We start from the raw sequence: 27,140 nt of genomic DNA, 5'->3' as shown, positions 1-27,140 counted from the left end.
TCTGACTTCTTGCATTGTTTGGATTCGTTTCCCTCAACAATGTTGCTCATGTGCGAGAACCCCTCGTATAGATACACCTTTAACGCCTCAAAGATACGTTACGGCTTTGAGTCTTTAAAAATCCAAATTCGAGCAGAGTGTGTAGAATGCACTAAACCCGGCGAAAAGAAGTCCATGATTTTTTTTCGCTACGTAGATACTCTACATGTGTGTAGTATATTTAGTGCATTCCGTTTGCCGGCAGTAAGAAAAGGCCAGTGCCAGACAGACTTCTTGAAGGAACTCCAGGCCCGGCTGAGAAGGTGATTTATTTCATGTAAAATCAGTTGTTCATGCCAGTAAGAAATTGAACTCCGAACTGAGTGGTGCCCACACAAAGTACGCAAATAGAATCATCGCACAGTCATTTTCGTCATCGTTGCACAGAGGCAGTCAACGTCTTAAAACCACTCCAGGGTACAGGGTCTTATCAAGTCGACCAGACCAACAAATTATTATCAGCCTTCCTCTGATTCACACACGACCACGACGGAGACTTGATTTTTAAATAAGAAATAATCAAAAGAACTCGTTGAGAAAGTGCCCGGTCAATTTTAAAGAGTGCGCTATAAGGAAAAGTATCTTTTCTTGTTCCCGTTGAAAAGCAGTGTTGAGTTTATCGTGCCTGTTAATTTAATTGATACTTGCGAAAACTAAAAAGTAATTTTTTTTGGAATTCTCAATTAAATTTGTGCAAATTTAATTAAACTTTTAAATTGTGATTAAAACTTTCAGTCAGCCATCTGACTTGTTTCGTAAATTTCTTACCGTTGTATCTTAAAACAAATTTATTAAAATGAGGGAAATCGTTCACTTGCAAGCCGGCCAATGCGGTAACCAGATTGGTGCTAAGGTAAGAGGATTTTCAATTTATCGATATTAATGTATATCTTAAGTGAATAGCGAGAATCTTTCCGGATTTTCATGTTTTATATAGTGTGCGGTGTGGGAATGGTTCTTTTCTCAATATCAGGAAGTAAAGGGATGGTTGGTTTCAGATGGATGTTAATACGGATCATATTGGGAAAATATGTACATGTGCACAGGAATTCTACTAAAATGTACTTCTATTTAAAGGGATAAGGTGAAAATTTATAGCCTGGGAAATTAAAATTTTAATTTTTCGGATGTGATAGTATCGGTGCATTTCAATATGTGTTTAAAGTATCTTTTGGATTTATTTGTGGAATTTATAATCTATATTAATGGATAGTTTCATGTTTCCTTACCACGTGTTTTTGCTAAATTGCTCCCCATTTTCATACGTATAAAATTTCCTTACATTGATTTCGGGATTACAAGGAACAAGAGGGTCATTTTGGGCTATATAATTGAATTTTCGAATCACATTAGGGATATCCTCAATATTTTCAGGGTTTTCATAAATATTTACAGGGATGGGATCAATTACAGGTCCCCATGCAAAGCAATTTGGAAAGAAGGATTTTACCCTGAAGATTAGTGAATTAATCATTATAAGTTTGTGCTTATAAAGCAAATAGGGATCCTTTCTTCTTTATAAATAAAATCAATTAAAAAGGATATTGGTGAGATTTTCCTAAATTATATTTATTTGGTTTTTATGATCCCTTCAGACCATCTATCTTATCAATTTTTTTTTAAATAGTAATTATAAAAAACAATTTTTTCCATCAAATAAAGTCTCTATGCATTTTTCTCTTGCAAATTATAATTTTTGTGTTGAAAGTATCCGTTCATTTTAGATACATTTTCATTTTTTATTGGTGCAACTAAAAGCCTGCCTGGTGGATCAAAACTATCATGGTATCAATAAATTTTAATTTATAAATCATGATGACTTCAAAACATCGTATTTCGATGTTATTCCTATTTCGAAAGGCGGCTGTCACTGGGATACTGGCCTTCCTTTTTTATGGTGAGCAGTTTCCAACCACGTGGGCAAGAAACTCTGTAGCAATATGCTGTAGATACTGTATTCATATATATCCATCCATAATATCCTTTCATGTAATGCAATACCAAATTGGCAAGGGTTGAACATATGGCATATGCTTAGCCTTACTCTTGTCTGGTTCCTGGTAATATGATATCCCTTCAAGAGGACGTCCTGTATTTGTGGGGTTTCAATTAAAAATGATATTGAGCTGCATGGAATATTTGCTTTTGCGTAAAAATACTGTAAGTTCCTTCACTGGTCTGGAATGTGGATGAGTCAGGAAGATATCAATTTTGTGCACTGAAAATGGAATCCATGAGTTTCCTCTCAATGTGGGATAACAAAGATCTTAAGTCCGATATGGTGTGTATCATATGTATTGAAGGCAGGGTGCCTTTCTGAAACAAATATAGAGTATGTATATTATGTACATTAAATATCTCATGTTCATCCCAGCTCATGGGGTTAATTGATTCATCATGACTTCATCTTAAGTTCAGTCATCACACACATGATTGCCACCGCTCTTTTTAGATTTTTTTCGGAACGTTAATCCGCTAAAATGTGCTCGAAGTTCATCTTTATCTTTGAAGGGGTCTAAAGTGGATAAAAACTTTGCATGCTCTTTGATGATATATTTATAATTTCTTGCTTTGTTCATGTGTGCAAATTTCATGTTAGCACTGTTTCCAGTTGAGATCTTGTCATGCCAATCTTCGGTCAAATACTTTTTTTTTTATAAAAATGTCACACCAGAAAAACAGGGGAATACATAAATATACTCAAATACCCATAAGAAGTACAAGCATGTACCCTGAAGCTAACACACCTTAAATATGTATAATTATTTTCGTCTGCAATGGAGATAATGATAGAGTAGCCATCGGAATTTAATAGCTGGGAATACATACTTAGTTACCTTTCGCTACTACAGTTTGTTACAATACTTGGGTTAAAAATGGGGGAAAATCTAATTCGCTTAATTTTTGTAATACAGCCATTTTCAGAAAAAAGTTTGAGTTTATTCTATGGACCTTATCCAGTGACTTGAATCGATTACATTAAAACATGATGGGAAAGAAATAGATACGAGTTTGGGTTTGCGAGGTAATTGGTGATGTTACTGCACTACAACCCATCGATCCTTGGTCACACAGCTCCATCTATATCGCCCTCTAATTTGGACAACTTGGAAATTATTTGCTATTGCTGCCGTTTGAGCTGTCCTACCTTTTCCACATATTTTCCTGTGGTAGGCTTCCTTGGGTTTCGATCCACTTACACTCATTCTACACGGTCAATCGATTTAGGTTGCGAGGCGGTCCAGATAGATGCTGGTGGGTTGCTAAACACTTCGTAAATTTCATGTTTGTATCAAGTTTGTCGTTCCACTCGTTTTTCAATTGCTACGTATAATAATAACCCTGTCAAGGGAAGTTGCACTGCGTCCTAGAAGAACTATTGTGCCTGTACTGGTTATAGTGTGCTTAACTATAGTATGTCAAGCAGATTATAACTGACAGGATTTTCAATATATTTCCTACTTTTAATTATTTTAACTTGGCAATTGATATGAAGTATCCTCCCAGGTGCCTCAATCTACTTTGCACAAATGCCGGGCACTATCCCAGATCATGTGTTTAAGTTTCGTTACTCTCCTCACAGAATCTTCATATGGTGTCGTTAGATATCCCTAGCTTCCCCAGGTGATAGTTTAGACGGCAATGAAAAGTGAGTATTCCCACTATTAATCCGGAGGCTCTTCTTGATCATGTTCAGAGAGACCTTTCATTGTTTGGATTCATATCCCCCATGAACAACCTGGAGTGTTCTATTCCTAGTAAATTCGCCCAGTATAGTTCCCTCAGTCTCTTCATTGTTTAATGTTGTAGCCATGAACCCGTTTGCGATTCCACAGAAAGGTTCTGGTCCGTGCAGAGCCATTCCCATATCAGTTTTGAGTTAATCTGGTTCGACTTAAGTGCCTTGATCGCCACTTCATTGTCAATCAGAGTAGCAATGTTTTACCTCCTATAGTCCCTTCTGAGGTTGAAGGAGGCACATTTGACTGTATACTTCCGCTTGGAATATATAGTAGTGTGCTTACCTATTGGTTCAAAGTACGTTTCTCTGGGACCAATAACTCCGCGTCCGCTCCCTCTACTGTAAAGGATTCGTCAATGTATCAGGTAATCAATTGCTGGTTTAAGCGGTAGGTCACGGTCACGCTCTCCCAGTTTGCTCTATTAATCCAACTTGTTATAAACTTCTTATGGAAATGAAACCTCGCTATCATGTTATCCTTTGGCATCAGTAACTTGGAATATTTTCTTTCGCTTTAGTGAACACCCCGCCTCACTGATATTCTCGTTCATTTTGAATATCGCCCTCTTGGTCTGCGTCTATATGAAGTCTGGTATTAATCCCAGAATGGCCTCCACGAAAGCCAGTCCTTGAAGTTTGTGTAACTTCCTGGCTGTTGAGCTGAGTTCAGTTCTTTCTGTGCATATTACTAGTCCGTAGGTAATCATTGGCTTTGCTATTTCAGTGTATATCCAAAATAGTGTCGTCGGGGAGCATCTCCAGGGTTTTACTGCCTCGACATATGTTGCGTGCGTCTTCCAGAGTAATTTTTGGTGTAGTATAACTCCTGAATATTTAACCTCCGTTTCTCGTTTCGCCTCCATGGGCTCTTAGGTTATCAAGCTTACGTTTTCTAGTGAATGGTACTATGGTCGCTTTGGGTGGACTGATGCACAGCCCCGCTTTTTCTTGCATCAGGTACTAGTAAATCTTAGTCCAGCTTGGGTACTATCACATATGGTATCCTCATATTTGTCCCGACAGATTAAAACCATATCTTCCCCATAACTCTGAACTCTCTTATTAGCTCTTATTGGTCACCCAGTGTTAAATGAATGGGAGTAAATTTAGGCAGTTTTGGAGATGTGTTGGCACTATTACGCTATTATCAAAGTTCAACTTCAGCCGCGAAATGCTGCATGTATACATTAAAATGGGCTTTTTTATGGAATGCAGTCCGTTGTAATAAAAGTCCTCAGGTATCACCTAACCTAGTCCTATAGTACTAGAACAATTTTTTTATACTGTCTCTGAATATGAGGTTTCCGCGTTTGTCTAGAGTGGAGATGCCTCCTCCGATAAAGCGGGCAGCGCGTAGTTGCCCCACCTTACCGTTATTCTGATACTGCAGAGTCTGTCTGTCTGCAGAGTTTTACTCAAGCGGTTATATACTGTGTCTCCAAACTCTACGAAGAGCTCTCTTTTCTCTGGGGAGTAGAAAGTAAACCTCTCTCTGAATAAAGATCATCGTTATATTACAGTTTCTTCACGTAGCCTTTACTCTCCGGATACGCGTCAACTCAACTTTAGCGTCGTTGTGCAGTGGTACATCGAAAATTGGGTTCTTTCTCATAAGTGGCATCATAGGAGTTTATGTATTAGACATTAAAACACTTTCCATTAGATTAGGGTTTGCTCGTTGATTGGGAGGTGGGCTAAGCCATCTAAGTGTGTTACTTACGAAAAAACTTAGTTCTCAACTTCGTTACGCTTTACTGCTATTAAAAATCGTGTTGGATTTTCAGTCATTATCTTCGTTCTCACTTCGTATCTTGAAGTGTGAGGATGATGTTGATACTGCTCCACTTGCTGGTGGAATTTCTGAAGTATCCCCATTTGGTATAGGAAGCAAATACTCCCCAATCTAAAAAGTAGTCCTGTTTACTTTGCGGAACTCGATGCGGCTAATCTGTTTAATGGGAGACTGTCCCCTGTGTCCCTAGATAATGTTGCTTTTGATGAGAGTCTTGGGAGTGTCTCACCTAATCTTCAATTTGGTTCTGGTTTTAAATTAATTGTTTTTTTTTATTTGTTTCGGCGATTTTACAGTTCCTTGACCGAAATTTATGCAAAGTAATCGAATAATGACTGTCTTTTAATAATAATAATCGTTGGCGCAACAATCCATGTTGGATCAGGGCCTTGAAGTGTGTTAGAGCACTTCATTCAAGACCGTAACGGTACACTAGGAGGCAATGTGGTCAGCATTGCGCTCGCCCGAGATTATTACCCTGATTTGACTCAGGTACTCATTCACAGCTGAGTCGACTGGTGTCCGACGTCAAATCACGATACAAATTCCACTGCCACCAGTGAGATTTGAACCGCGACCTTCCGTACGACAGCCTTGCGCTCTAACCACTCAGCTATCCGGACACACTGTCTTTTAGAGCAGCTTAAAATCAGTTGACAGTTCTTGAACAGAACAAGACATCAACAATCTCACGGTCTTAATACATAATTTTGTGATCCGAATCAGAGCCCGGCTGCGACAAGCAACAACGTTACCAATCTATATTAAGTGTCTCGACATTCATACTGGTGGTTGAAGGACCTATCCAGCTCTCTACGGAACTAGGGTCTACGACACTCAAGTTGTAAACACCGTAAGGTCTCAGTCCGCTTGGACGTAACGGCAACCCCCCTGAAACTCCCACTAGGGGGTCAGGTGATAATGATTGGACTGAAAGCAGGTGCCCCAGGAATTCTCCTGATATATTGCCATGGTACCAGATAATCTCTGGCGACGCTTCGTGGCCACATCTAATTCAGATGAGTCCTCGTGTAGATTCGGGTTGCGACCAACAAATCGATGTGTATACAGCATTTCTCGGTGCTACTACGTGGACATCATTGTCAGTCTGTCAGATTAAATGCGCCTAACTCAAGCAGCTTTGAAATCATTCCGTTGTTTGGGTGAATCCTTGTGTCTCCGAGATGCAGAATAGTGGTTTTCTGTTTAATATGAAAAAGGTGTTATAGTTTTCTCAATTTGTTATCACGCTGGATATAAAATGAAAGGTCACAGTTAGCCCTCTTCAAAAAAAAATGTCCTTTGATAGTGGTTGAGGTTCAACAGGGATTTTTCTCCGAAATAGCCAAAAAGTCTAAGAAAGTTGGGGTGAATATCTATAACAAATTAACAAATCAAGGTCAAAACGTAAAATATTTAACAGTGTCAGCTTTATCATCAAAAGCAGGCGTGTTTTACGTAAAATTAACTTTGAATATTTTCTATAGACCTGAATTGAAATTACTTTCTAATTTCCATCCGGTAGTTCCACAGAAAGTCAAATATCTTCATACCCCTGTTTCTCTTATATCATTTATCTATCATGATTACATGAAAACTTTAGTTAGGCACAAACCATTGTACGAGTATGTCTACTCGTAGATAGTAAAATCTACATCACCTAGAAGACCGGATGCTTCAGGTATTGTGTGTAATTGAGGTTTAAAGTAAATGAATGTAATCGTATGCCTGGCTTAAAGGAATGACATGTGTGGCATGCAGCGGTGCCATTGTCCGCCTCGGACCCTTTTTTATGCGTGTAATGAGGTGTTGAGAAAACAATAGCTGTAGAAGTTTGCCGCTTCCAATGGGATTCCATGAATAGATTTGAAATTATTTGATATCAAGGCATGAGGAAAGTTAGGTAGAGATGAAATTCAGAAGAAGTTGGGGCTAGAGTGTGAACAAAAGAAATTCCATATTGTGCAGATTTTCAGTCTAGTGTAAAATATTTTTGTAGCCTTTAGAAAGGTGTTTTAAGTGAATGTTCAATAAAACGAGTTACCATTTCTTTAATATCGATAACAATATAGAGCAAAAGTACATACTAGGTTTGACGGATATCTGGATAAATTTATTTTCTGCTTTCTCTAGTAATACTTTTCTATCTTTTGTCACATTCAGAAGCGACTCGTCTCTATCGGTCATAGGCCTGATTTGAAGGAAGCCGAGATGCTCCCACTATCACTATCTAACGTAACCAGCCATCGCTGCTTCGGTAGGCATTTTGGTCCTTTTAAATCGACTTCGATGTTCAGACCAATCTTGGCAAGTGAATTTTCATCAGGGCAAATCACATGTCCATACAATCGAAGAATCTTTTCTGGGAATCGCATTGATCGGATCGGATGTCCTCATTTTGGATATAATCGTGGAGTTTTACGCTACTCTCTGTAAAGAAAAATTGTCATCTCCACTACCGCGAGGCGGCGTTCCTTGTCTTTGATAGTTGGTCAGCACTCAGAACTATAGAGGGCGACAGGAAGGACTACATTTTCCGTAAATTGTGGATTTGAGACATTCGTTGATGTGTCTATCACCAAAAAATTCCAGTTGTGAACGTCACTTCATCCAAATTGGTCTTATAGAGTAATATTGATTTTATTTTAATTAGTGAGAGCTGGTTGCAATATGAAGAATGGCGTCATTTCAAATTGGTAAATGTTGGTTCTTTTGGCTCAGCAATGGATGTGCAATCTTCGAAAGAGTTTTAGCGGAAATTTAATTAGCGATTAGTGTCTGTGACTATCGTTGCCCTTCCTCTTCCCACTGTAGGATATGCTATGCTGGTCTTCCATTTCGAAAAGCGACAGCGAAAGAAGATTGCAAGCTCTGTCTTGGAGACAGTGTTGTTATTGTTATTGTTGTTATTGATAATTTTCACACTCTCTTGGGTTGCCAATCTCCCTTAGTAGATTCGTGACATTCCTTTAGTTAAGATGTTTACTGACAACAAACCGGATACTACTGGCACTGCATTGTCCGATATCGTTGGAAAACTACCATTTACTCAAATGGTACATATCTTGTATAACAATAATAAGCTCCTTTTGATGGTCGTTAATGGGGTAGTCCTTACTGGAGCGGCATAGAATAAAACAATTAGCTTTCTCGGGTGAAAAACTTCATTGTCAGTGGCTAACTATATTGAAGGAAGCAATTAGGAAAAACGTCTAAAAGTGAGGAAATCTCGGGATGTCATCTTTCAGCAAGCTAATATGAGGCCATCCAAATCCTAGGTAACTCCATATAAATTGGGGGAACGGGCTGCTTGGACTGAGAAGTTTTTATCCATTCACAGTAAGGTCCTTGGGTTGTATCGTTACCTCTATCTGTTCATGTCGTGATTCCTTACAGGGGAGGGGGGATAATAAATTTAAAAAGTTATACTGAAGAACAGCTTAGTTTCTATGGGAATGGAACCGTAGCTCCGTCCACAGGAAGGCAGCAAGTCGTCTATCATGATAGACAATATTTCAATTAAGCTTCGTGTTCAACAATAGGGTTGGAGGTGAGTTCTGATAGGAGTAGTAGATTAGAAATTTGGAATAAATGGAACCAGGAATAATTCTGTCAAAGAAGTACCGGGGAGTGGTCAATAAAACATAAAATATTTATGATTCATTCAAATTTATTGTATCGCCTCTTTAAATCATTAACACATTTCTCAAACGTATTTCCTGACATGCGCTTTAGTCCTCGCTGCGAGTTCGTGTTTTTTGGTTTTGGCTAAGTTGAACGGGGTTATTCAAAGCTTTTTAGGTGGTTTTCATCTTAATCGGATTACCTATGTGTCATCACCAGTTATAATCCACTTTATGAAGGAGTCGAAATTAACGCGTTCTAGAATGTCCCCAGCGACCTTTATGCGATTAAGTTTTTGGAGAAAATTCAATTCTTTCGGATGTAGCCGAGTGAGTTTGTCGATGTTAACTTCAGTTGAAAACAAACTTTGCGACAAAAACAATTGACAATCTCTTGAAGCTGGCTTTTTCAGTAATTCGGGGATCCTTTTTGGCAGACTGTCCTAAACCAAAATCGAAATTTGGAGCCGGAGTTTTCTATTTTCCAGAATTTGACTTCTATGACCTCAATGATTTCAGACCTCAAGAACAGAAATGCTGCGGGGGTGGATTCAGGTAAAGGTATGATCTGATTAGATGTTCTTTGCTGGTGAGTTGAGATCCAACAGACCTTGTCACAGGCCGTTTGCTCGAACAGTGTAGAACCAATGGTTGCAAAGTTGCAGAAATCTACAAAACTTTCATCGTTATTGTTACACTCACCAAAAACATGTCTCCTCATTGTATGTCCGAGGTATCGCGATCACAATGCCATCTTTATGAAGCCTCTCCTGAAGTGCGTTAACTGCTTATAGAAAGCCTCTCTTTGTACATTGGCGACCTGCTTCTTTAATCTGGACCGGGGTCTCGCAGTCAAGATCCTGTCAGATACCTGCTTCAGTTATGAGAGGCCGTTTTGCGCTAGTCCTCGGCAACAGTTCAACACAGGAATCGTGTTCCCTATCCCTAGGCTTTCCGGAGTACTGAAGCACTGTGCTGCAGTTTGTATCGCTGGAGTTCTCGTTTAAGTTGGACCATCGGTATCGGTGCCAATCATGAACAATTTTCGAGAGCCATTGGTCGTAGTCGTGAGGCTTATCCTTATCCGAAGCGTTGTTGAGGTTTCGGTTACAATAAAGTTTCGAAGTTTGCAGGTTGCTAGTCCATAAATTTCTATTCTTCTTAATCATCTTTCACGACAAGCAGGTAATACTTTGAGTAACCTCAAACTTCAGGTCAATGGACAAGATAGGATCAACTGGTTGAAATGTACAGTATATCATTGAACTTTTGACTAGGTACTTTTTTCGAAATCTTCCGCCCGAACTTTCTTACCGTTCGTACTAGGGTAGCACATTCATAGCTTCTAAATACTGGATTTACAATCTCTAAATCTAGAACAAATATCTAAATTATTTTAAAATTCAACGTCCGGAGGACACCCTAAAAAATAGTCTTCTCTCATAGGAGTAAAAAAACTGGAACTAGAATATAACATTTTAATGGATTTTCCGAGCTTAATTTTTTTCACTTGATGGGGGCCTTTAGAGGACTAGTGTGCGTTGAGTTAGTGGAAAAACCCATGCAAAGCAGAGCAATCCACCATAATAGATTGTTGTGATACATAAGCATTTGAAAAACTATTCTGGCATCGTGGAGGATATTATGAAAAAAAGTTGTGGCAAAACAGGGATTGAACATTACCAACAACAAACTTTATTGGCGCGGGGTAGCTTCCTGGCTAGACATTGCTAAAGTGAAGCAAGGATGCGGGTTTTATAAGGGATTATATCCTGCTTTAGGATCATATTTACTCTTTGTTACCAAATGTCGTTCCATGCAATGCACATTTACTCTCGTTTCTCTTCGGTGAAATTGCAGTAAAACTTCAACAATTTTATAGTCAAAATTTCCTCGAAAGGGAATTGCATGTATGTCGCGTTGCTTAGACTGAATCATTTACTACATCATTTTATGATGTTGGTTGTAGTGACGCCAGTGGTTGAGCTCAAATATAAAAAGTTGATATCTTTTTATCAATATTTATGGAGAAAGCTTCAGACGCAGACACTGTTCAGAATGTAAGAAAATCGCTCTATCTTTACCAATGTATCTACTGAACGAGCTTATTCAAACAAAACAGAAAATTCTTCACATTTTTTTCCACACTTCCAATGTTTACTTGTTACAGTCATATTCTTATGAGGACTTATGTGTTGCCGATAAAAACATATCCCATATGTTCCATGAAGTAGGAAAAAATTAATGTGATGATTACAATTTGTAGTTTGGCGCTTCCAACGCATTTTTATCATTTCGCTGGTAACGTAAGATCTATGGTGTACTACCCAGTCAGCTTGATGGAGAAAAAACCCATGTTGCGATGGTTGACTGCCAGTACTTGATATATGAACTCTTATTGAAAGATATTTCACTCTTTGTCATTACACGCCAGAGATAAGAGGAAAAAAGCTGAAGTCATGAAGAAGTTTCCGAAGTTGTAGAAACATGGCTTGATAAAATATTACATCTTAGTTTGTCGTTGGTTATATTTGCGAGATACTCGTTTTTATGAATGGAAAACGTATCTGGTTAGGAACTCAGGATGTTTGTCGGCAGATTAAGGTTTTCTAATACCCTGAAATTGACCTTTCTTCTCCATTTGCTGATGATCCTCGTTAATAATACAATTGCTCCCTAAAACGTGTCTATAAGGCAGGAGTTTTTTTCGGGTTTGGAGTGGAAATTCCAATGAAACAGGGAGAGCCCGCATAATTTTCAACCTCGGCCTGTAGGCCTGGCTATCTTATCAACATTTTTCACTTCCAGCTTTCCGAATTCAATATGAAGTTTTCTGGAAGAATTGTTGTATATGCATGGTGCATATACCCTAGCAACATGAAATAACAGTTTTTAATGTTTTTTGCTGCATAATTTCTACTCTTAATCTTCTGAATACTAGACTAAAATTTGAATAAAAAACTTCTTGTTCCTTTTTCATTGGTGTAGATATTTATTCTTGCAAATACCGATATTTTGGGAACCACTTGTTCCCTTCATCAGTGCTAACAACGAAAAAGAAACTACAAGTTTTTTATTATTTCAAATAATTAATTGTTGGAAACGCATAATTACACTCAGATTAAAATTAATAACTAATTAATAATTAATTCCCCCGGGAACAAGTGGTTCCCGAAACATCGGTTTTTGCAAGACCAATAAATAACATTAGCGAATAGAAAAAGTTTTCGTAATTTCAATCAACACAGTCAGTTCTCAAACGATAGATTTGTAGATAATCTCAAGATTACCAATCTGGATATTGCCAGCATTGTTTTCCATGCGATCGACAATTAAAATCGCGCTTTTTCTCTTCGTGGTCCAATTTGACACTTCGTAGCCACATGTGAAGGATAACCACTCCATCGTAAATAGTGTTTCATAAAAGGGATCTCCCAACAGAAGCTAATAGAATACCTGGCGTCACAATGTACGTTTTCAACTCGTGGTTCGGGGCAACAAGTTTAGCCATAGTATCCCTAATTTAATCTCAGTTGGATAAACTAACAGTACTTCTACCGTCTATCAATGCGCAGCACTCATCAGAGGTCATCGCAATCATCAACCGTAGAATGGGTTTGTCGAGAGCCCATATTACTGCTCCGATACACCACTCGCTAGCTGTGTAGAGATAGCCTGTTACATATTTGTGACAAATAGGGTGAGATTAGGTGTTTTTTTTGGGGTTTCTGTAAAAGAACCAGCTTCCGCGGTTACCACAGGGCAGGGAATAATGGGAGGCAACCATTGTCGAAACATTATATCAGTTATACGCTAATGCAGCTGACTGACCAATTTCCTTCGAAACGGGGTTTCCTTCTAAAGCCCCAGGAATATCGTCTCCTGCTCTTCCGCCCCCTCCAATTTAAGGGAAGTGTCTTTCTTGGCCGTTGTAGAAGTACTGCTCCAGCTAGACCATGGCAAGACTATGTATGACGATCAAGCTTAGCCTCCACCACGTAAGGTCGGCATACATCCAACGATGGCTAGTATGATGTACAGCTTCACAGATGTTTCGATTAGGATTAGGTTTCTGGTCTACGTCACTCGATTTCCTCGTTGCGTTGAAGTCGCAATTATTTTAGGGTTGTAATCCCTAGCGTCCAACACCAAACTGTACAGGAGGAGCATAGTAACTATAGATGTGAACACTGTTAATTTAAGAACCAACAAAACTGGCTCCCGAAAATGGTTATTTGATTTCTTCACGGTATGTATTCTGCATGGCTTGTCTTTCGAATGACCATATTGCGTTACCAGATCTATTCCTCACTCAAATTGCGCTACTGCAATTTTCGTATAGTTCACAAACTATCATCACGTCTATATTGGACTGAAGAATGATTTGTTAAAGCAGATCCGGGACTGTTTGTAGAGATTGATTTGTATCAAGTTCATCTTCTGTGTTTTCTTCCACATGCCGGACACCTGCCAGCCCTTGCAACGTGCGTATTGTCCACACCGCCTTTTTGCTTGCACAACATGGGGTATTCTTTTTTGACGTGGCCCTCGTTTCTACATTTTCTGCCCTTTTTCGACGTATTATCTTAGCTGGTGCTACTACTCTAAAGTAACCGAGATCATAAACCACCTTTTTCAAGATACTTATTCCCTGAATTTGTTTATGACTCAATCTACAAATATTTCGTTGTTCGTGGTAATCAATTTAACCCTTGCTTCCACCAACAAACGATTTGAATACCATCATACACCTCGTCTTGCGAAGTAACCTTGTTTGGATTTTTGCATTTGATTGTTATTTCCTACTTTCTGATTCGAACTTCAGTGTGTACTGTTAAAACCTTGCCGGAGAAACTACTTGCTGATCTGTTTAATTCCAACATTCTGTGTTTGCTTGATACGGTTCATACTGTTGCGCCAGCCCGCCAGTTCCACTCGCACCAAAACTTTTGTTTCGATCCTGGAGTTGTCCGCATTCCTCTTTGAGTCCCGCGGCGAATTTCGACTGCCAAATGCCATCGTTGTCTTCGGTGGGGACCTAACAAGCTTGCAACTTTTCCTAAAAGAATCCACTATTATCTCTCGTGGCACAGTAGCCAAATTTCCGACTACTGAGGCACTATGTTCGCTGGATATCGACGCTTGGGAGCCTACTTAACCACGCCAAGTATTGGCTATCCGAAGCCTTGCACCATAAAAGATTTACCTTCTTTCTCCTCCTCCATATGATATGTATTTTATTTTCAGGTTATCCTCCCCGTATTCAATATTTGTCCACACGTGTCGTCCCACCCACTTAGTCTACGCATAAGCATGTCCATGTGCCGATATCTCTGGATACACGGCCTTGGGGGAGGGGTAGCAAACACCCAAGAAGTGTTTATCCAGATGTAGTAGTGAATTATCTCCTCACCTTGACTTGACTTTCATGCGGGTCTGCTAGAAGTATTGGAAACAGTTTCTGGCTGGTGGATGGACGCTTTAACTCATTTCAACATACACAACGAATCCCCTATGACTTTTCTCAGCAGAATGGACTCTGTTGCCTGGTTCAAGGTGTGGGGGAGCGAATCAATCTTTGACGACTGGCTACGGGCAATTATCTGTCCCATACATAAAAAAGGTTATATCACGCAGTGCAACAATTATAGAGCTATCTTGTTGAGCCGCAAGGCTTCGCTCCAGGCGAATCGGCAACAGATCAGATTTTCTCTCTGCGACAAGCGAAGGCAAGACAAAGTATTATACATGGTGGCAACGTCAGCACCGAGAACCAAAGAAGTAACAGAAGTAACATTAACTGGCACAGTAAAGACTGATGACTACAACTTTGAGATCGTTGATGATTTCTTCTATCTGGGGTCGAAAATCACAACCGATAACAGCTATGGTTGTTGGCTGCCAATAGAGTTTATTTCAGCTTACAAAAATTGTTCCGCTCGAAAAATCTCATCATAGGGTCAAAACTCTTACTGTACAAGACAATGATGTTGCCAGTCCTCACGTATTTTGAGAGAGACCTGGATTCTTAGGAAGAAAAATTGCGCTCTCCTGGCTACGTTGGAGAGATTAATCCTGTGAAAAATTGTTGGCTCTCTGCATGGGGATGGACGATTTCGTAGCCTATACCACGACCATTTGGTTGTCATAAAATCCGGTTCAACAGGCGGGTTGGCGGGTCACTTAACTCATATGGATGCGGACGATCTAGCCCGGAAAGTATATAACGGCAATATCTATTATAGAAAAAGAAGACGTGATAAGAGCCTGCCTGAGAAGGAGTGATGGCGTAGGCCACGACGCCAAACAGCTTTTAAGGACATCAAATTGGTGGACATCGGCGCAAAACTGTTTAGTCTGGAGTTCCCTACTAAGGCAGTCCTAGACCGGACACCGGTTATTGTGCCGTTGCGTGTCTAAATTACTGACAGTAAAGAAATTGGATAGGACCTTTTCGCTTATAGGTACAACTATTACTCTTCGGGGACGGAGGCATCACAAGTCGTAAATTTTATGTGTCTCACATTTGCTTAACTTCTTTGGTATCATTCTCTTCTCTGCCTATATCGGTTCTTAATGCTACGATTTAATCTTCTAATCCTCCTTGGAGAGCGCTTCAGAGATACCAATAGGGTTAGCACAAATACCTTCAATGACTACTGCCAATCTTTTACTGTTTTGAATTTGGTAGATGTAGTCGTTTTTTCCCTGCCAATTAAATTCTGTAATGACTTTCCGATAGTCGATTTCACTACGACCCTGCCCCCCCCGTTTCATCAATATTGGCTTTCCTCACAGGGTGGAAATACCTGGCACACATTACGTCCGACGATTTTTTAGGTTAAAAGAATTAACTAGTTTGGGAGTATTACGCTAGCGAAAGGAAACTGGTGGAGGCTTGTGCAATTTAACATCTTCAGCAAAGGATGCTATATCGGTCTAGAGAGTGCTAACTAGTTGATGTTGCTTTAGGAATTTTCTCTACACTGTTTTCTTTGATTGAGTTAGGGTCCCTTGTCCCTTCCGGGGTGACTAAAGTGTTTTTGTCGATTATGCGTTCAATTTTGATCAGCATTTGTTCTTATTTACTTACCTTGACCACAGTAGTGTTAATGAGTTCTGCGATTTTTCTTTATACAATCGATGATTACCTACGTAGTTCATATTTTCTGCATAAAAAAATGCATTTGTCCTCGGGGCTCCTTTTTCAGAACTGCCGTACGAACTTTTTATTGTTTGACCGAAAACATGAACATTTTCCAGGTAACCTTGAATTTCTGGGATGTTCGGTTCTACTCGAATCACCAATGAAGAGTATCTTTGCATACTTGGGTTTGGTGCTAGAAAAATCCATGATCACTACATCCAGGCATGTATACTCGTTTTTAAAAATGTGCACACCATCCTCATCTAATTGGTGATTACATGCATTTACGAAGCCAAATGTATAATGGCCATACTCAACGTCCTCAGCATGGTAGAAACATCGTTAATTGGTTAATCAGCGGATATTACAAGGTGGTATGCTCGGGTAGTTTTTGAGTAATAGGAGATATATTTGCAGTATCTTTTATATTGTATTTTTTGCATCTGCACATAACGTTTTAGGAATGAAGATTCTTCTCTGACAAAGATACAAAATTTCACCATGCGTTCAGAAAAAGTGCTTGAAAATTGAAAACTTGATTTGTCCAGATGCTAAAAATAATGCAATCAAAATGCAACCAATGGATACATTATGTTTTAAATTAAAAGCTGAAATAAATTAAGAAAATGCGAAAATCACAATTCTTCACTTTAAAATAATGCAGAAATGTTGTCGGGCAAGAGTGATCCGTTAAGGAATAACGGCCCACCAAAAATGGTAGGTAGGTGAAGGTAGAGTATCTTGCGATCTACATGTATTTAAGGATTTGTTCAAATTAAAATTTCAATTCGTTGTCGTCAGTATACGGTTTTTTATCTTATTTTTCTCCTCTGGCAAACTCGATTGCGTACGTTACGTATTGTAAGAAATATGCATTGAATTGAGGCGTTTTTACTCGATTCTCATTATATACAACATATTAATGAATAATGGCGTGTTGTAATGTGATCGCAACAAATGCATTACTGGTGGGCATTGTGTGATCGCTCAAAAACCATGAAAGTGATGATATTTGGAGAATGTACACGTTTGCGTGTAAAGTATGTAATTTTGTAATTAAATTTGGTAAATGAATCGAATGAAAATTCGTGGAAGGAATTTGGTGTTGTAGTTTTGGGTAAGCAATCGCCTTAATAACCAAAACTACCAATGGGAGCTTGTGTAGTTAAGTTTTTGTAAAGAAACCGAGAAATTTTAAGAAAATTCTTTGCTGAGAATGGAAACGCCATGCCTCACATATTTTTCCTCAAAGCTTTGCCATCAAACCTGGCTACAGGACGGATTGTTCGAATATTTAAGGATGAACCTCCTCGACTTCCAATTTAGGAGCTACCTATCCTAATATGCATTCTAACTGTTCCTCCTTTTCCTGAGTAAGAAAACAGGTTTCAACAATTTATCCAATCTGATTACTAGATATCAAGCAAACAGTAAAAGATACAGAATCAAACTAAATCATAGCAACAAAAAAGAACCTGAAAAGAAGCAGGGCGCCTAACCCTTATATATGTATGTGTGGCATATGCGAAAAAAAATACATATATTGAGTCACCGCCGATGTGCAAGCGCTTCTCAGATCTTACCTTGGCTTGCGTTAATTGGTTATTCAGCAAGTAATATGGAGTGGTATGGTATGCTTAGACAGGTTTTCAGTAACAGGGGATACATTTGCATACATCATCTTAAATACAATACTATATTGTGTATCTAAATATCTTAGTTTGCGAATTGCCCCTATACCTACTTCGCTGCATAGATTCATTTCCGTCAGGCCCCATTAGATATTCCTAAAATTTCCCTCTAAAACCAAGCAAATCAAACCATGCAAGTTGCTGAGCGTGATAATAATTCCAACCGGTTTAGAACTTTCCGGCCGGCAATTTTTTTCCTAAATCGCGTGGCTCACGATCGAAAAAGTTATTACTGAAGAAGAACATTGACACTAGTGCTATTACAGTCTGGTTGCTCGAAATACAAGAAGTAGATACAGATGAATCTTCATCTTTAGCGAAAAATTGATTATAAATGAAATCCTTCGTGTTTAAATCAATGTTTTTTTATTTTAACTGCACATTCGTGATGTTTCCGTAACGAAATGAATAAGCCAGATAATAGAGACAGTATAGATAGAGAAAATAGCACACAACTTGAAAATTTTATTAGAAAATCAAAAGATGAATCAAGTTAGCCGACTGCCAGGTGAAGTAGCCACAACAGTAAGGCATGAAAATGATCCGGTTATAGCGAGAGTTCACAGTACTATTAATAAGAATTTAGTAGTCATTAAAGTTGAATATATACGTTAATGAGGAGAAATGAAAAAGATATAAAAAATTCAAGAAAAGATCATTAGCACTTGTTGGAATCGAGATCAGTGGGGTCTGTGTTGCAATAATTAAAAGTGCTTGTTTTCAAATCGCTAAGGTGTCAGAGAGATTTTATCTGATGAATACTGTCCATGCTTCTTCACACCAATTAAAAATACGGCCTCTCTGGGACGAAGAGATCTGGGCTTATACTGTAATTTTCAATTTTCATGAGCATACTCCTGCTAATTGAGCAATAAATTTTGAAAATTGGCATTGGAAGAGTGGTAACCATTAACTTAGTGCAATTCCCTTTTGATTTTGCTCATCGGACTAGCCCACTTTTGAACCAAACCTCCTATTACTGATTCATTTCGCGCAATTTTATTGCTTCGTAAGATGTTATTAGCTGCCTTTTCAATAAGTAACGTATGGATGTCATTGCTGGGGCTGTGGCAGATCTTGTATTATATTTCTAATTAACTCTCTACGATAGGGGATCCTAGTTCTGTTTCCACACATCGCTTCACTTTATGGAATTTGTAGTAACTTCTTCTTTTTCTTTAGCTTTTGTCCCGTTCATAAGCGGGGTCAGCTCGTCGTGATCGGTTGTGTCATTGTGGTCGGTTAAACCTATAATGATGGACAGAGTCGCGAGACTTTCAAATTTCCATCCGGCGTATCTTGCTACGTGAAATCTCGTTGGCGTGAATTACGTAACCATGTCATCGAAGACTCCTTTCTTGCAATTTTTTCTTCACCATCGGTGCAACCCCATAGCGATCGCAGATTTCAATGCAATATCTTCGTCTCCATTACCGCGAGGCGCCGTTCATTGGCTTTTATATTTGGCCAACATTCCGTGCTATACAGGGCAATAGGACAACTAACACTGCGGTAAATTCTACATTTGAGGCGTTGTTTGATACATCGATCACAAAAAATACCAGTTGTGGAAGGCGTCTTCATCCAGGTGGCGTTAATGCGTGAAGCAATTTCATAACGCAGTTCGCCATTGGCTGATAGAATTGACCTGTGATTTGTATATGTGATCTGCACAATTCGCTGTTCCTTCATCTATGGGATAATCAGATGCTTCGTTCTAATAATGACCGTTTCCAGTTCGAATTGTGGTGGGTTACTTTTCGTAAAACTTTTATTGCAATGATTAGGCGTTATATAGATAGTTCATTGTCCTAAGATGATACAGGTTATTTTAGCTTAGAGGAGTGTAGAGCTATACTTCAAATTAGTGCACATCAACCACTAATTAAATGCCATCTCCCAGAAATGTCCATTAACTTTCGCGTATGACTGAATCCTCCGAAGAATTTTTGGCCCCCTACATGAGGATGGACGATTCCGTAGCCTACATAACGACGAAATCTATGACCGATACCATGACCGTCAGGTTGTGGATAAAATACGGCTCAATAAGTTACGGTGGGCGGGTCACTTAATCCGTATGGATGAGGATGATCCAGCAAGGAAAGTCTATATATGCCTAAGATGGAGCGATGGCGTAGGCCAGGACGCCAGACAGCTTTTAGGGATATCGAATTGGTGGATCTCGGCGCAAAACCGGGATGTCTGGAGTTCCTTATTAAGGCAGGCCTAGACCGGATACCGGTTGTTGCGCCGTTGATGATGATGATGATGATGAATACCAGTCAGTCCAGCGTTCTCTAGCCATTCGTTTATTACAGTGATTGTTTCTGATAGTGACATGATGACACTGTAAATAGTATTCTATAAGAATGCGCTCAACAAGAAACTCTGTGGGATATCTGCGAAAACACACATACTGAACAAAAGCATTTCTTTTAAATAACTTGCGATAATGTCATCCAGGAAATTACCTACACTGATCGTCGCCACTCGATTCTGCTTAGCCGAACTGAACGTATTCGTGTCATCAAAGGTGACCACCGCGAAATTTCAATTTGTTGGCATTCATCTTTTTCTGTATTGTGTTTTCGGCTAAGTCCATAACCAACTTTTGACTCGACTGTATGGAAGTCAAACTGTTGGTCTATAAGCATCTCAGGATATTAGCAACGGAGAGCAGTCTGATATAGATTACTCGCTGTAAAATTTTTCAGATATGGATCTGTGTGACTATGGTTCATCAGTGAATTTTACTAACCTTAGGAAACGGTACTCACTTCTAGCATTTTCATGACTAAGGAAAAATCCCATCGGCCAAGCATGGTTGAAGGATCTCCACAAATATTTCTGGCTTCGCCTCATAATGCACTTTTTTCATCATTATTGCGGGTGTTACCATCGTATATAAAGGTCTCTGGAGGCAGTGATCAAGCCTGCCTTTCTTCTCTGAATAATTTTCAGAAAAAAGTGAAATTATGTGATTCGTAGAGATACGTGACCATAACAACTCAAAATTGCGTTTTTACTTTGTAAGCTCACTTCTACATAGATTTGCTTAAAGCAACCCCTCTTCCTTCACCGTATAGTTAACTTGAGGTTTTTGCAGGCTTCCTTGCATTTACGCTTTTGCACCTCCTAATCGATCTTGCCTACTGCTCTTTGGGTTGTTTGCCTAGCACGGTGCAACACCGATGGAAGGTCAAATAGGTTACTGCTCCTGCTCCACTAGTAGTTGGGTTTTCCATTCCGTTGCACTCCCTTGTATGAAGGGCGCACTCCGAGAGTGTACCTGACATTTTGGTCTGGTTTAACATATAAAATAATAATCGTTGGCGCAGCAATTCATATTGGATCAGAGCCTTGAAGTATGTTAGAGTACTTCATTCAAGACCGTAACGGTACCCTACAGGAGGCAATGCGGTCAGCATTGCGCTCGCCCGAGATTATTACCCTGATATGATTCCGGTACTTATTCACAGCTGAGTCGACTTGTATCCGACATCCAGGCACGATAATAAATCCCATTGCCACCAGGGAGATTTGAACCGCAACCTTCCGCTACGACAGCCCTGCGCTCTAACCACTTGAGCCATCTGGACACTGGTTTAGGTTAATCTACATAAAGGCTTGATCGTTGCTTTCGCAAACTGGCCTAATGCTTTCCTAATTTTTGGGCTTATATGCCCTCCATCGCTTAACTTGTTTCTCGGGTCAAAGACGATTGCCTGATGACCGCTATCATTGTAGTGTTCGATGGTTTTCTAGGATATATCGCAAATTAGTGTAAGACTAACGAAATTTAGAACCATAACCAAACGGGAACCTCCTTTTCGATATTAACGTTACGTTTATTAGGCGATGAATTGTTTAACCGTCAGGTTATGGATAAAATCCGGTTCAACGGGTTGCGGTGGGCGACCCACCTAATCCGTATGCATGAGGATGATCCAGCCCAGAAAGCCTATATGGGTAATATCTATGCTAGAAAAAGGAAATGTGGCAGACCCTGCCTGAGATGGAACGATGGCGTAGGCCAGGACACCAGATAGCTCTTAGGGATGTCGAATTGGTGGACCTCGGCCCAAAACTGTTGATGATGATGATGAGTATCGCCAACATTTTGGTAGCGCCGTTAGTCGGTTCACAGGAAAAATCGTTTATGAATTTATAAGATATTGAGTCCCGGAGTAAACATTGGTGTGAGCGTGTAACTCATAATAGAAATGATCGCTACGTATTTTCGGTAGCTTCCTCGCTAGCGTTCGGTTAATGGTAGATGCTGTGTGGTCAACATCCCTTTAAATGCATTTTAAAGCTTAGCTTTGAGTTGAACGTTACTTCGATGTATTTCAAAGATGTGCGAATAGATAATATATATATATACTCTAATTGGATGATACTTTTAATGTTTGCAGCCCCGTTGTAAACACCATCTTGGTTTTGTACTTTATCGCAGCACAATAGGGAAGGAATGAAGTTGTCCATGAGTATAGTTTGGGATTTGTAGCGTGGATGATTGAATGATATGCTTCCATCTCCCAGACTTGAAGATATTTTTGATACTGAGGGTTTGTTTGTGGTTTGTTCATTTGTTTTTGACTTTGTGCTATCCCTTTGTTGTAGGCTCTTCACTTGTCTAGTATTAAGTGTGGTGATGACAGAACTCAACACAGTTTCACTGAAAATTGAGATTGTGCGGTTACCCTATACTCCACTGAAATGAATAGGAGACACACAAAAGCTGATCAAGCCATACGGAAACCAAGTTGCCGCTTTAATAAGCAACCGCCGGTATCGACTATTTAGTATTGCCAGTTATGAGTTATCATGTCGGGAACCTTGTCAATCGTACTGACGAGGTAAAATGAACTGTTGGATGGTTCATTTTGCAACTTATTCGGCTTGTGTCAACATCAGATTTTAGTGCTTCCACGCTGTGGGAAATAATTCTTCTGTTAGACAAGCTGACAAGCACACTGTTGGTGCATTCTGATTACCAGTTTGACTCTCTTGTCAAGGATTCTATCCTGGCTTTTTGTTTGCTAGCCTTTTCGTTATGTACAGACCTTCATTATCGATCGTTGCTGGTAAATCCTCTCTGCCTACTATTACAATCTGAAAGATATTCTCCAGCGGTTGGGCACAATGCGGTGGTAATTTTTCGTTAAAATCTAGGACATTTAATAGAGGTCTTCAGAGGTCGACATAGAAGATTTCTATGCACCTTCCTATGTGTGGAAATATTCTTGACGGGGTCGTAATTTTTGCGATTAACTATGTCCCATCGCAACCCTTTGTGCGCTTAATTGTATTTGAGACGGCAATGGGGAATTTCTATCGCATTACCTCTGCTAATTCTCGACTTCAGACAATAGCTCCATGACTTTGCAGTCACATGCCCGATGTATTCGATCAGTAATCTGCCACGCCTTTTTTGCAGTTGCCCCAATTAGATTAGTATTTTGTACCGACTACACGCTAATGTGAATAATTATACAGTGATTTACTTGCGAAAGTTAGATCCTCGATAGAAACTACCTCTCCATATCTAAACCCGTTAAGCTTTTTAAAATAGGCTCGAGTGCAGCCTTTATCCCTGTTTGGTTTTCCAGCTTCTTCATTCCACTCACAAAATCTTGTTCCTGGTGCTTCATTATTTAACTATTTCTCAAATTTCGTTGTCCAAGTCTTTCGATAGTAAACGATGGGACCCTTGACTTTTGCAGAGTAAGCAATTGCAATCTTTAGCTAGATAGGGTTCTTCTGCGTATCTTCCACATCGCGCATATCCTCTAGCCTTTGCAGTTACGCAAACTTCCTCGGTCATTCAATTACAACTAATTGATGGCTTTATGCGGATGGTAGCCTACTCACCAAGGGATACGAGCTACATTTACGATAAGCTCTTTCTGAAAAGAATTTACTTTGACTTTGCTGAAGATACTAGCATAGGACATGCCCCCTTTCGGTGTAATTAGCATTACTCCTGGGAGATTTTGTTTCCGCACTTTTCGATGAGTTTCGTCCCGGACTTTTTCGCTCTAACTGCAGTCTAGCTTGAGCTTTGGCAATTCTGATTATTTGATCTGATCCCAATATGGGCCAACATTTTTCCAGAGTACTTGTTTTAGCATCTATTGTGGTCAACTCTTACTTCTCTGAAAACTTTTTACGGTTCTTGACCGTGAATAAGTCACGCCGAAGGTCCTCATGTCGTGGAATGATAGCATGGATGGATCTCTCCGGTGACGTTACTTTCAATTATTCTGTGTGGTTTCTACTACTACAAAGTTTATTGTAGTATGTATGATAGTCCACATCTGATTTTTCATTGCGCGATGCACGGTATTTTTCCGGTTAACGACCTATCTCCGATTTATACGCAACTTCATCTTCTACGCAAAGACCCAAATCTGTTGCATATACCTAATGCGGATTCTCACTTCGGAAAAGTTGCCTTATCATTATCGTCTCAATTGAAATTCGCAATGTTAGCCACTATTTTTAATTCCAGCGTTACGAAGCATACAATCACGATTTTTCTCACCATCTAAAATGGGATTGAGCCTCACATTGAACGCTTTGAAATGCAAACAATTCAATTGTGATAAATATAATTATCGTTAATTTATCTGGAAATTGTTTGACATTAGAAATGAAAGCCAAACTAACGTTCGCCGTGGCAATAAATTTTATTTCCCCCAACGAACAGAACTGAATGGCACTATCATCAGCGACTTAGAGACTTGTTAACAAAAGAAAGAAATTTGCTTGGAAAACGTCTTAAAATCTCATCAAAATTATACACTTTTTTTCCCCCGAGTTGATTATAATAAATTAGGCTTTGTGGGAATGTATGGACAGCAATGCCCAGAAACATCCATATAAAGACTCATTATTTGATAATTTCCTAGTTAGCATTACGCTGCTGGTGTACCCCCCTGCAATATTTCCGGAGTCAAGGAATGACCTCTAACAAGAGATAGTTCAAATCTCTTTTTCATTATGAATTCCGTTCTTGTTTGATGTAAAACTTGAACTTGACATGGAGATGAGCTCAGATAAAAATGATAATTTCGTTGGGTTATTTATTGAAGATTGTTCCGTAATAATTGCAGGTTTCTGAGAAAAGATAAGAAAGATAAGCTGGTTTGATAAGATATTGTGTTTGTTGCCCATTAAATTGAACTAGCTTTCTTATATGCAGTTTTAAATATGCATACAAAGGGGACACATGGTATTGCACTTATCACATACAAGATAACTGAATTTATTCGAAATTATTTCGTTATTCATAGACATACTGTTTGCTTTGATCATGCGGTTTCGGTATTTTCGCAGTTTGCTAGAGATAAGTGAGGGTAACTAGCATTTGCACAATTAGTACTAATCTTACTGGGAACGACGTGTAAAACCAAAAGAAATGTAGAGTATTCTTGAACTCGATTAAGAGGTTAATAAAGTTAGTTAGGTAATTTACCATAGCTGGGCTAGATAGACTGATTTGTTATTAATATGGCGAAGAAGATATTTCACCATTTCGAAACTGTTATAAATTTGTGTTCAATAAGTTGTTCCTCGTCAAAATGAAACCTTTATTTCTTTGCTCAGAATGAACAAAAAAAGTTGCTACAAATGAAGATGATTAGCAGACCAGAACAGAAACTCGAACATCTTAAATACTGTGCTAATTCACAAACGGTGAAAACCCCATAATATTTCAAGTATTTCGAGCGAATACCACAAAATCATGTTGTCTAGGTTGAAACCAAGTGATCGACCGTTTTTCTTCTTTCAAGCATTTCGGTTAAACTAGAAACTTACAGCATTCAGCCTATCACGCGAGCATCATCTTAAATGGCAACAATTAAGAATTAACTGCCTAATATACAACAATTCAGCATAATAATTGAAGACCACATATGTATCTAATAACTGTTCAAAATACCGTAAGGCTAGACTAGTTTTTCTTTAATCTTTGTCTTTGCGAAATAATAGGGAGAGTAATTTATGAGAGAAGAGGTCTGTCTTTCGAGTGAAGAAAGGCCTGTAATTGTTCACTGAGTCTGGCTCCACTTAAAGTGGGAATAAGTAAATAGACAGACTAGGGTACCATTGAGGAGTGGTAATAGCACGCAGGCTGCATTCAATCATGAAAACAAACACTGCACTACAATTAATTTTACAATTTTACAATAGCCTTTCATTAGCACTTCTCAAGAGTCAGGCCTTTGATCTTTCTACAGACCAATGACATTGATGGATGCATGCCGTCCTGATCTGATGGCTGAGGAGAAACGATTTGTTAAGTCTTTTCATATGAGAATGTCTGATGAGGATTTAGTATTCATTGATGAACTTTAAGACATTTCGGATATTTATTAATAGCCATATGAAATGAGGATGGTTCCTGTAATAGTATTGATTTGGAAGCAGAAGAAGCCTTGATAAAAACTCCTCTCTTATCACTTCCTAATCAACTGATTTACACGTATACACTTTTAGAAGGATCACCATCGACAAGATGTCCTCATTTACTTAGAAATTGAATGGGATACCTCCAATTTCTCGTATCTTGAGTTTTGTCTTATATTTATTCCATTTCTTACCAGAGCTGGCAAAGCATTGTATAACACGTCCAATCAACACGCCTCTTTTTTCCCCGCGACTTCCATGAAGTAGTTTCATGGCGAAGTTAGTGACTTGCTTATAGCTAGTTAACCCATCCATTTTGGTTGTTTTAATTACAGTAAAAATTTTGCTTCAAATTTTCGGTGTCATGAATCTATTGTTCGTCCTTTATTCAGAGCTTCAATACTGATTTTCATTCATTGAGAATTATTTTTTCATTTTATTGTTAGCAACGTAAGAAATCTACAATCTTATTTTCATCACTTATAAAATTAACAGTAAAGAGGCATCAATTATGAGAGAAATCCGCATTGGCTTTTTGTTTTTTTATCCCAATTAAGATAGTGATTTTTCTAGGTTCATTTATAGTTGCCCTCAAAGATGTTTCATATGGCTTTGATCATTTTCATTGACGAAAGACGGTTGCAGTTCTAACTATACCATTAATTGGGGGTACGCGAAACGCCACCTT

At 39.0% G+C, this 27,140-nt stretch overlaps 1 protein-coding gene across 2 annotated transcripts in view; it reads left to right on the top strand.

The window, feature by feature from the left end:
* The first annotated feature begins 240 nt into the window (after nucleotides 1–240).
* LOC119656266 (tubulin beta-3 chain) overlaps nucleotides 241–27,140 on the top strand; it is a 90,724-nt gene continuing 63,824 nt past the window's right edge. The window contains exons 1-2 of one of the 2 annotated variants that reach the window (XM_038062689.1): nucleotides 241–699; nucleotides 775–892. In XM_038062689.1, coding sequence (XP_037918617.1) covers nucleotides 836–892 — 57 coding nt within the window. In that variant the 5' untranslated portion in view covers nucleotides 241–699; nucleotides 775–835. Of the gene's footprint in view, nucleotides 893–27,140 lie in introns of both variants that reach the window. The other variant, XM_038062688.1, reaches the window with a different exon arrangement.

The sequence above is a fragment of the Hermetia illucens genome, chromosome 4 (assembly GCF_905115235.1).
Source record: "Hermetia illucens chromosome 4, iHerIll2.2.curated.20191125, whole genome shotgun sequence".
Classification (NCBI taxonomy): Eukaryota; Metazoa; Arthropoda; class Insecta; order Diptera; family Stratiomyidae; genus Hermetia; species Hermetia illucens.
The sequence above is the reverse complement of the archived record's forward strand: the minus strand, read 5'-3'. Positions and strand labels throughout refer to the sequence as shown.